The 11,428-nt window shown below is 34.1% G+C and overlaps 1 protein-coding gene across 1 annotated transcript; it reads left to right on the top strand.

Annotated features, from left to right (window-relative positions):
• Window positions 1-8,451: 8,451 nt before the first annotated feature.
• LOC108966562 (general odorant-binding protein 57c) lies at window positions 8,452-10,776 on the top strand. The gene is made up of 2 exons (XM_018929548.1): window positions 8,452-8,889; window positions 10,245-10,776. Exons 1-2 carry the CDS (start codon window positions 8,722-8,724, stop codon window positions 10,629-10,631), a joined length of 555 nt encoding a protein of 184 aa, XP_018785093.1. The 5' UTR covers window positions 8,452-8,721; the 3' UTR covers window positions 10,632-10,776.
• The last annotated feature ends 652 nt before the right edge of the window (window positions 10,777-11,428 follow it).

The raw sequence follows: 11,428 nt of genomic DNA, 5'->3' as shown, positions 1-11,428 counted from the left end.
ATTTAAGACCAATTTTCTTCACATGGCTACTGAAGAAAACCACGTTTTGCAAATCGCCAGCAAATGCTTGCTTATTATGTATAGTTTTAACTGGCATAAAATCTGTATATTTTTGTCTAAATATCAAATAGTTTCCATATTTTTAATTATAACACCGCAAATTGTTCAAAAATTTTGTAATTTCGTAAGCCAAATATTTGCTAGCAACAACAGCCGCAGCAGAAATTGCTGTAAACATACTAAATATTTGCATTAGTACGAAAGAAAAACACACATATATACACATAAATACGTAATACAATATATTTGTGTGTGAGCATTAGTACGTGGGCTTATATACAGGTTGCCACAGCAGATATTCTACATCGATGGTCAACTGGATATTGTGGACTTGGAAAGCTGGAAATCTGCATTTGCCACGCATTCGTATGCCTATATGTGTGCGTATGTGTTTGTTTAAACCAACAACCCATGCATTTTAATATATTTCATTTGCGTTTATATTAAAAGAAAACATACAAACGCACCGAATCTTGCCCGAGTCTTCGGTAAACAAAGCAAACATATACCAAATTGCATATGAGTGGTTACTATGGCTGTATGCGTGCATGCGTGAGTTTGCTTTTAAAATTTTTGGCAATTTTGCGATAAATTGAAACCTTAAAATTGTCCACATTCCATGTGCCRCACGCTGTTGAGTTGGCGTTGTGAAGTTTACCTAAGAGAATTCCATAACCACAGATTTATACTAATTTCGTGTTGTTGTTGTTGAGAGTGTTTTTGTTGTTGTTGTTGTTGCTTTTCTAGTTATTGTAAATATTGTTGCTGTTGGTGTTGTAAATTGTATTAGTGTTGTTATTATATATATTGCTGTTTTTTTTTGTTCTTGTATATGTTGCTGCTTTCATGGTTATTGCTGGTGGAATTATTGTAAAGTTTATTGTTGTTGCAAACTTTGGTAGTGTGTTTGTTGTTTATATTATTGTTGTTGTCAATGTTATTGTTGTTGTTAATATTATTGTTGTTGTAAATCTAATTGTTGTTGTTAATGGTTTTGTTCTTGTAAATCTAATTGTTGTTGTTAATGTTATTGTTGTTGTCAATGTTATTGTAATGTTGCTCTTCTTGTTATTGTTTCGTGTTGTTATTGCAGCTACTTCACTGTCATGTCATTGCTGGCGTCTTCATCAACGCCATTTAAGAAACTAATTGCTGGAATTACACTAACACTGACACACATACAAGAGTACACATAAACACCTAAATGTACACCAACTAACATACAGTGGCTTCCAAAAATGAAAGCTAAATTCATTAAATTCATTAACATTCTCCGCTCAAGTGCTGTGAATAACACTCTCATGCAATGTTTCCGAGGAATTTRCTGGGTGGTTATTAATTTTTAGAGGATCAGGGTTGCTTTAATCAGCAAATACGATTTTTTAATACGAAATTTGTTCAAAATAACAAAACTATTCGTAAATAAGGAATACAGTGAAATCTGTATTAAATTGACGCTCTATTGAGCGGACAACTCTAATAGGTGTACAGAAAGGCTGGTTCGTCAGAATCTGTTTATGCGAAATTTGAAATATATATTTATTTAAAAATATATACAATATTTATTTAAAAATATATACATGTATTCACAATCCCAAAAAAATGTAATAGAGTTGTATTTCCAATAAATTTCATGCCATAACTCGAAGTTTTTTTTAGTGGATTAGCTGATTCGAGTTAGGAAAGTTCAACTGTAATTATAATTGTTAGTAAAATTTCAAATCTTAAGGACCATTTTCTTAATATTTGGTTATCAGTAATTTGTCAGTTAGGTTCTTAACTGACTTAACCGAGGTTACTTCTTACGTTAAAGAACCTTATTTTTTAACTAGAACTGACAGATGCTGTCTGATCTGAGAAAACCGCCTTAAATTTGTTATTTTTTCCATTGACACCTATTTGTTTAAACATATTCAAACTTAAACCTCAAGTGCAATCCCCTGGATTCTTATACCAATAGAATTGAATAGTTTATTATATGAATAATAGTATTAAATGTACACCACAGCAACGCGTGGCCTGATCCACTAGGCTTTTCTACTTTTTCTTTAAGAAATATTTTTTCACATACTAGAATGGGCACATAATATTAAGAACTTTTGCAAAAGCCTTCGGCAGTGACTGTTTGTCGCGAGCAAGTATTTTTGATTAGTAAAAATTATCCAAAGAGGGTCGAGTATCTGTTTACGACGAACCACGTCCAGGACGTCGATAAACATCAACTGATAATCAACACGTCAATAAAATAAAGGCATCGGTGTTTGAAAATCGAAGATTAACAGTCAGAGAACTTACTGGCATTTTTGGAAGGACCCATGTAGAAAGAACATTTGGGTCTAAGAAAAGTGAATGCACGATTGGCACTAAATCACTCAATGTATTTCGAAAACTACCAGAATCTCTTGAAACATATTAGTACCTGGGTCTTTTTTTCATGCTTATGACCCGGGAATAGAAGACCAATAGGCAGAATATTATGGCAAAGGTGAGCCGAAGCCGCAAAAACCACATCAAAGCAAAACACCAAAAAAAAAAAAATAGTTTTGAAATATTTTATCTCAAAAAGAATATTTGACCGATTTTTAAAAATGAAATTGCTGTACTCTATTAACATACACAGCACTGTGCGGGCCCATGGTTTTCAACATACTATATACTTATATATATTTTTTTGAATTTCGTGGCTTTGCCAAAGGCTGACGCCAGTAAAGCGAGTATGCATTTGATACGTAGCAAAACGGAAACGGATGTGGTAACTGGCATGCCAAACCAACAAACCGAAAAAACGGAAGTCGACCGAGAAACTTAATAAACTCAAAATAAAAAGCAACAACAACAAGCGATATATTATATGCTTTATTAATATTATGCGAATATGATGGACACATGCATATGCACATACAAATACTATACACATGTGTGTCATGTAACCTACTATATACAAAAATTGAAAACAAAATTTAAGAATAAATAACTTCATGTTAAGAATTATGAACAAACAAAAAAATTTTTTTTTTGAATTTTAATAAAATTGTTGTCTTTAAGTCCAAGTAAGTGAGGCAATTTAATACTAATTCAGTTTCACTCCTTAGCTAACGATATTAGCATTAACAATTGTTTAAAAAATGTACACAGAACCATACAGCTGTTCTGTCTAAAGTGTATTGGGATACTGTTCTGTTCTAATTGAACAATTGCAACCCCGGTGCTGCTGGGCTTATAGAAATATACTTCTTATTTGTACGCCCTGCTTCCCAAAATTTAATTGTTTTATTTGTCAAACTGGCCTCTTGAAGTCTGCAATTCTTTCTTTCTACGTTTAAGAATAAGATTGACGATTCTATCGAAAACTCCGAACTCCGACTCATTAGATGTTGTCATTGTCCATACCTCTGTACCATATATCAAGACGGGTATGATGATCTCGTAGAATTCGATCTTTGTTCGTCGAGAGAGGAATTTACTTTTCAATTGCCTGAAGTAGCAATTGTTGGCAAAAGTTATTCAGCGTTGGATTTCGAGCCTAGAGTATTATTCCTCGGGCATCAGTATTTTGTTAGTATAAGTGGTTAGATTATGGATGATTCTTCCAACAAAGTTTGGCTAGATTTAGTTATGTGAAGTTAATTTCGGCTCATTTTAGATTAAGTTAAATTATGCGAAGAGATTAACTTAGTTCGGGCTGGTTTGATTGGGTAACTTAGCTCACATTGAGTTAGTTTAATATAAGTTAGGTTATGTTCGTTAAGTTAACCTAAGAGAGCTTGCGTTATTATAAGTTAGCTTAAGTGGAATTGGCTAGGAAAGCTGGTGTTGAATTGCCTTCTATTAAGTTTAGTTTTATGGGGTTAGATAGGTTAGGTTAGATCCATTTCACTTAGATTAGTATAAGTCAGATAAGGTTAAGTTCAATTAAGGTGAGTTATATTAAATTAAATTTAAGTTAAGTTAAGTTAAGTTTATTTAAGGTGTTCTAAGTTAAGTAGTCAGTTTATCTTAGTTAAAATTATGTTAAGTTAAAGAAACCCTTAGTAAATTTGGTTAGCTTAAGTTAAGTTAAGTTGAGTTAAGTTATGTTAAGTTAAGTTAAGTTAATTTAAGTTATGTTAAGTTATTATTAAGTTAATTTAAGTTAAGTTAAGTAAAACTAAGCTAAGTTAAGTTAAGTTAATTTAAGTTAAGTTAAGTTAAATTAAGTTAAGTTGATTTAAGTTAAGTTAACTAAAGTTAAGTTAAATTAAGTTACGTTAAGTTAAGTTAATTTAAGTTAATTTAAGTTAAGTTAAGTTAAGTTAAGTTAAGTTAATTTCAGTTAAGTTAAGTTAATTTAAGTTAAGTTATTTACAGTTAAGTTAAGTTAAGTCAAGTTACGTTAAGTTAAGTTAAGTTAATTTAAGTTAATTTCAGTTAAGTTAAGTTAATTTATTTACAGTTAAGTTAAGTTAAGTCAAGTTACGTTAAGTTAAGTTAANGTTAAGTTAAGTTAATTTAAGTTAATTTCAGTTAAGTTAAGTTAATTTATTTACAGTTAAGTTAAGTTAAGTCAAGTTACGTTAAGTTAAGTTAATTTAAGTTAAGTTAAGTTAATTTAAGTTAAGTTAAGTTAAGTTAATTTAAGTTATTATGTTAAGTTAATTTAAGTTAAGTTATGTTAAGTTACGTTATGTTAAGTTAAGTTAAGTTAAGTTAAGTAAAGTTATGTTAAGTTAAGTTAAGTTATCTTAAGTTAGGTCACTTAAAGTTATGTCAGAAAATCTTTGTCTGAAAATCCTTTCTCTCAAACTATGAAAATCCTAACATTCTAATGAAAATAAAACAGCCAATTACCTGCCTCACGAGCATTGACCACTCACTAATTGACAACAATTTGCCACAATGTGGTTCATAGAAGGCTACTAGTTCTATATGTATATGTAAATAACAATACGTATAACGGTAAAAACATACAGTAGGGTCGGGTGGTGCTATGACTCCATGAATAATTTAAGTTCTTATGATAGTGTTTGTGAGAAGTCTGCTGACCATTTTGACAGGTCAAAATATGCGCACATTTATTTAATAAAATAAACCTGTGTGCATATTATATATAAATGTGCRTATATATGTATATGTATATGCGATGGAACAAGCATGCGTAAACCTAAGGACCCATGTGTGGTTGCGTTTAGCAAATATAATTTCTCTAATTTCAGAAGCAGGTCACAGGAATGTCATAATTAACTCACTGCGGTCTTAAAATGCATAATTATATGCGTGACACATGATAAAACTTAACATTTTTAACTGAATGTGTGTAGGTAAAAGTAGTTTATGTATATACTTGGATTATATAATATATATATATATGTATGTATATATGTGTTTGGGTTTGTGTGCCGTTATATACTCATTTACAGCTGTGCGGAAGTGTCGGAAAATATTTAGCAACTCAGCAAGCCAAAGCAATTGCCAACAAAGCGTACATACAACAACAAAAACAACGGTAGCAACAACAATTATAAAGCATCACCACATCAGCATCTGCGGCAACATCAGCCCTAACATCAACAAAAACATGCAGCGAGGCACTAAACCGGAGTAATGAAAAGTAAGCAACCTCAAAACTAAACTTAAACACACACAMACTCACATGCACTCACACAAGCCAACACATGCACACTAAAGTTCAGTGCAAAAGTTTTATGCGCTGTTGCACTGATGTTTGCTGCAAATTGCAACTTTTCGTAATATTTTTCTCTATGCAACGCACAAAGTCACACATACGCACATACTTACATACAAAATATGTGTGTATGTATATGTATATCTGTGCGCGTGTTTACTTGCGAGCATTATTAGAGAACTTGTTTACCCCCACTTAAAGCTGTAAATACCATAGATGGAAAAAACCCCATATTGCATGGCAGGACATTGCAACAAATGCTAGTTGCAAGTAAGTAAGTTGCAACTACAAGTAGTACATCAACTCTAATGACTGGCCATTGACTTTGACGGTGTTTGCGGTGCATGACAGCAATGCGAGCGGAATAAATGCGGAGTTGAGCAAAGCCAAACTATATAAATATATACATAGGTAAAACTGTGCATACATACATACGCCTAAGTACACCTAAGTTTCGAGCAATTTGAAAAGCAGTGTAAAATTTTAACCTTTACAACGGCAAACGAGTGCATGAATGGGGTAATTACGTCAAGTGGATGATAAGGTGAGCGTGCGCCTAGAAAAACTAGACGCTTCAAGCAAATATAAGCGTTGATGGTGCAATGGAAAAGTTTATTTGCCGCTTACTTTTCTTTGATGGCGGAATGGTCATGAATGTTGAATGAGCGCTGAAGACGCATTAATCTTTAAAATTGACGATAAAAGTGATGATTAGAACGCTCAGCAATAAAAATGCTATATGCTGAATTTTTTGCGCAGCTTGTGGTTCTAAAACATTTAGAAAACGAGCTAAAACGTTAACTATGGCTTAAAATACCGTTTGCAGCTGCATTTCTTATAGCATAACAGAGTAAAAAAGATATTATTAATATTGGTTGATCGGTCAGTTTGTATGCCAACCGAATTCTCTAGTATTCCGATCGAAGAGATATGCTCGGCCAGTAAAAATTTCGTTGCCTACATTTTCGCGCTATGAAAAATATTTCAAATTGTACAAACCAGCTATTTAGATAAAAAATTTTTGCAATTATATTGAAATTGTTTAAAAATATCTGCAAACCGCGGCATAACCTTACTTACTTAAACGGTTGCCTACTTTTAAGCGCCATGAAAAATAACCGAAGTAATATAAATCGGCTATAAAATAACAAATTTTAATAATTGAAAGGAAGTTATGTATGAATTTCTGAAAACCAAAAACTTAAAAATTAGTTGCATACTTTTCAGCGCCATGAAAAACTTGCTTAATTTTCTACATAATAAATTATTTCGAATACTATTTGTCGGAATATTGTAATTTGAGGACCTACCATACGACTTTAAAATTCTTTGCCTACTTTTCAGCGCCAAGAAAAATATTCCATATTGTATGAATAAATCAGCTATATACAGATTTTAATAATTATATTGAGATCCTTTAAAAATATTTGCAACGCGAAGCATAATCTTATTTATTAAAATACTTGCCCACTTTTAAGCGCCATGGAAATTAAGCAAAGTGATAAGAATCCGCTATGTTTTATGTGAAATTGTTTAAAAGTGACTGCAAACTATAAACACAATCTTACACTTAAATTCAGTTGCATACTTTTCAGCGCTTAGAAACTTTTTTAAAGTTTTAGATAGCTACATATATGAACAATTATTAGCAATTGTAGAGAAATTATATAAAAAATTATGAAAACCGAAAGCATAACCATACTAATAAAATTAATTTCCAGCGCCATGAAAAATTTCTGGAATTGTAGATAGCTAAATATCTGATTAATAGTTGATAATTGTAGCGAAATTATTTAAAAATTAATGCAAAGCGAAGGCATCCATTAATAAAGTTAGTTGCCTACTTTTGAGCGCCATGAAAATAACTAAAGCCTATATGAATCAGCTACTTATATTAGAAAGTAATAATCGAGGTAAAATTGTTTAAAAGTAACCGCAAACCGAAAGCATAACCTCACATAAAAAATAGTTGCCTCCTTTTCAGCGCCGCAAAAGATTTCTGAAGCTGTACATAGCTATCTATATGAACAAATATTTATAATTACACACAAAGTTTTTAAAAAGTACCTGCAAAGAAAAGTCATAACCTCACTTACTCAATCTATCACACAAAAATCCCCGGCAGCTGCATAATTATGCATATTGGTGCAACTCATTTACAGTTAAAGATTGTAATCGCGCTATCAGCGCATCTCTAAATAATTACTATAATTTAAATCTCAATTGCAATTAATTTGGGTGCGATGACAATCAAAGCGCACATTCGTTTGTGGCGATGCTACTGTATGCGTTGTTGTTGTTGTTATTGCAGTTATCCGCACACGAAGTTTTAATCACGACCACACCGAGGCGCATTTATCTGCAACCGGAATCAGTGTAATTAAATTATGAAGGTCCTATTATACTATATTCAGCCAGCGAACGCACACACACACACACAAACACATGTAGTTATAATGCAGCTTTGACGATTTCGGTGGCGTCGCACGGAAGCGCGGTGTGGCAAGCGTTTGCGTCGAAATTGCGCTTACAAACGCGACTTTTAATTTTTATCCGCCGCTTTATTGAGTTTGCATTTTTACTGCTGCCGCGAACAAAAGCGCAGTTGTTGGCGTAATCGCCGGCTGCTGGCTGCTGGCTGCTGGCTGCTGACTGCTGGCGTCGGCCAAAAACAATATCGAATCAAAACTTTTCGCATATAAAAATGTGCAACGGCGCCGAAAGTTTTTCATTAGTGCAAAAAAGTTCTCACTTGTCAGCCAGAACGGAGGGCAAAAACGCTCTGTGAAGTGGAAACGTGGCGAGCGAGTCGAACGAGTCGAGTGGCGTTGGCAATTGCCGTGAAATTTTTGTGTTTTTTTTTTGTTTGAACATTTCCATTTCCTTTGCTGTGTGCTGATTTCGTGCGAAAGTCAGAAAATAAATTCGCGTTTTTGCTAAGTGTACAGTTTCGTTTTTGAGCTTTTTTGCTTTTGTATTGCGCATACAACTTGTTGCGGATGTATCAATTTGGTGCACATGAAAAACACGCAACAACAACAGCAATAATGAGCGCTACTGTGTTGCCTGCGGGCGGTGGCAAAGGAATGCCGATACCTGGACTCATGTGGTTGGTGTTGTTGGCGGTTATTGTGGGGTTTACGTTGCCACCTGGCGCCGTCGCATTGGTACAGTGAAAGCAAAGTATATTTTTAATGAACTTTAATAGGTTATGCTGTGCACACAAAGAGCTCAAAGGAGCGAACTCGATATACTTTCGAATATTAGATAAAATTTCCATACTATTTATTCAAGTAGAGTTTTTCGCAATTTCAAAAAAAACAAAAGTAATAGATTTCTGCATTGGATATCCAGCAAAAAATGTAAGGCAGCGCTTAATTAGCGTGACAGCAAAATTTGATCAAATGTTTTAACAATATTTAGTTCTCAACTTATTGGCACCAATCGCAGATTCCAAGCGAATACAGTTGCTTCTACATCTGGTCTTTCTAATGGCCTTCCTTTTCCTCTGCTTCTTCCGACACACATTGTCCAAGTCCATATCATCCAATTCGAGCCAAAAATATTCGGTTGTCATTGAGCGGTAGCGTTTCCCCATCACAGTAACGTGCCGATCGTGATCATCACGGAAGAATGCAGTGGTGACTCATGGAGTACGTGTGGATTCAGCCGGAGATGAGCCTCATCGCTGAAGATGATTTTTCGATGAAAATCGGGATCATTTTCAAATTGTTGCTCAACCGAATTCAGGAACATACGACGATTCTAGTGGTCAAGCGGTTTCAGTTCTTGCGTCGATTTCATCTTTTAGGGATGTAGGTCAAGATTTTTTTCCAAAATTCGCCACAACGACGTCAGAGAGACGCTTGAGAACGGCGTGTGAGAGACTGATTTAAGTCTTCCTCAATTGATGCGCTGCGACAACAATATTCTCGACACTACGGACACTTTTTTTGTCTCAATGGCCGGGACCATTTTGTATTGTGCCTGTGGATTCAAATTTTTCCACTAGACGCTCTAATGTTGAACTGCCAGCTCGCTCTTAAAGTTGAGACCACTGACTCCGAATTTCGGTAATAAATTTTAATAATTTCAACTCGATGTTGGATCGTATATCTTTCCATGATGGAATGGCAAACCTTATTAAAGAGAAATGTCAAAAGAACGCGAAAGGCTATGACATCGTTTTCTTTCCCTTTCGATCTACTTATGTAGCGTTCCTATTGAAAATGCCGATATTTTATTAAATCAGCGTCTTACCTTCTTTGTCTATATTTATTTTTACCTTTTTACTCTATCCGCTTTGTTTTCTCCACCTTTTTCGAAATCCACACTTTTGATATTAGTTCCACATTTCTATGACATAAACAATTTTTCCACCTGCTTTTCTCTCTTTATCCACCTCAATTTGTCTTGCTTTCTTTAACTCTCTTTCTTTAGGTATCTATATATCTATATCTATCTCTATCTCTCTCTTTTTGACTTCTTATCCATTTCCCCTCGCTTTTTTTCTTTTTACCAGACACCAACCGCGCCCACACGCAGTTTCGTAGAGGCGTGTCAAGTGAAACACAACATCACCTTGCAGGAACTGGATGAATTTCCCACCGATCCGAGTCCGGAAGATATCGATATGAAATTCAAATGTTACGCCGATTGTCTGCTAAATGGCATGGGTTTCATGAACACAAATGGCAAATTGGATGCGGAGGCATTGCATGAATGGGGCATTTTGAATGATGAAAGCTACGAGAATATGCTCGAGTGTAAAGCCGCCAATGATATGGAAGATGATCCGTGCGAATATAGCTTTGGCATGATGTTATGTGCGCGTATGCTGAATTCAGAGGAGAACGACTACAACAGTGACGAGGTGGATGAAGCGGCGGAGGAGAGGCGTCGAAAATGAGCGGATATTTATAAGGAAAAGATCTATGTTACCATAGCATCTGAATAAATAGATGACCGAAAATTTTTTAGACTCGGTATTTAATTGTACATATATTTTTGTTTCTGCGTAAATATGATAAATACAAAACACTTTACAAACTATAGTAAAAGTTTTTGAGATAAATTTGAACTAAAGTTGCAGCTTGCATTCCTCGTTTATTAATTACGAGTGATTTATAAATCTTATAATTGCCACTAGTGCGCTGCCAGTGATTTCAGACCAGATAAGCTCCAGTCATTAAGTTGAGGAAGCTAAATATCGAGCCTCTTAACTTAGAGAGATAGACCAATGGGCTAAAAATAGGTTGTTGTTATGAACATTTTAACATTTTTGAAGCATTTGAGGATGCATATTAAATAGTATTGACTTTTTCTTTTATCGCGCTGTTGAATTTCGAGCACTTCGGATAATATTTTGTATTGCAACAAACAGTGGCGACACAAACCTTTCAGCCCCACATACACTAGTCCGAAATTGTTTCATTATCAAGGCAATTAAAATAAATTGTTGGCCTGAACGTTTTAGCGTTAATAAAGCATATGTGGACATACATATATTAAATATTTTCGTTTCAACATTTTTTTTTTTTAAATTTCGAGCACCTTAGACAATTTTTTGTATTGCAGCAAATATCACAGACAAAAACCCTAAGCATTCTCATTAGGAATGGTACCATTTTCGTTTCTTAATTAAAAAATAACTGGAAATCCTTCGGTCAAACTAAAATCAAAGCAAGTTGAAAAGAGATTAAGTTC

This window comes from Bactrocera latifrons, unplaced genomic scaffold, assembly GCF_001853355.1.
Source record: "Bactrocera latifrons isolate USDA-ARS-PBARC rearing strain unplaced genomic scaffold, ASM185335v1 scaffold_164, whole genome shotgun sequence".
In the NCBI taxonomy this organism is placed as follows: Eukaryota; Metazoa; Arthropoda; class Insecta; order Diptera; family Tephritidae; genus Bactrocera; species Bactrocera latifrons.
This window is presented reverse-complemented; position numbering and strand designations above follow the sequence as displayed.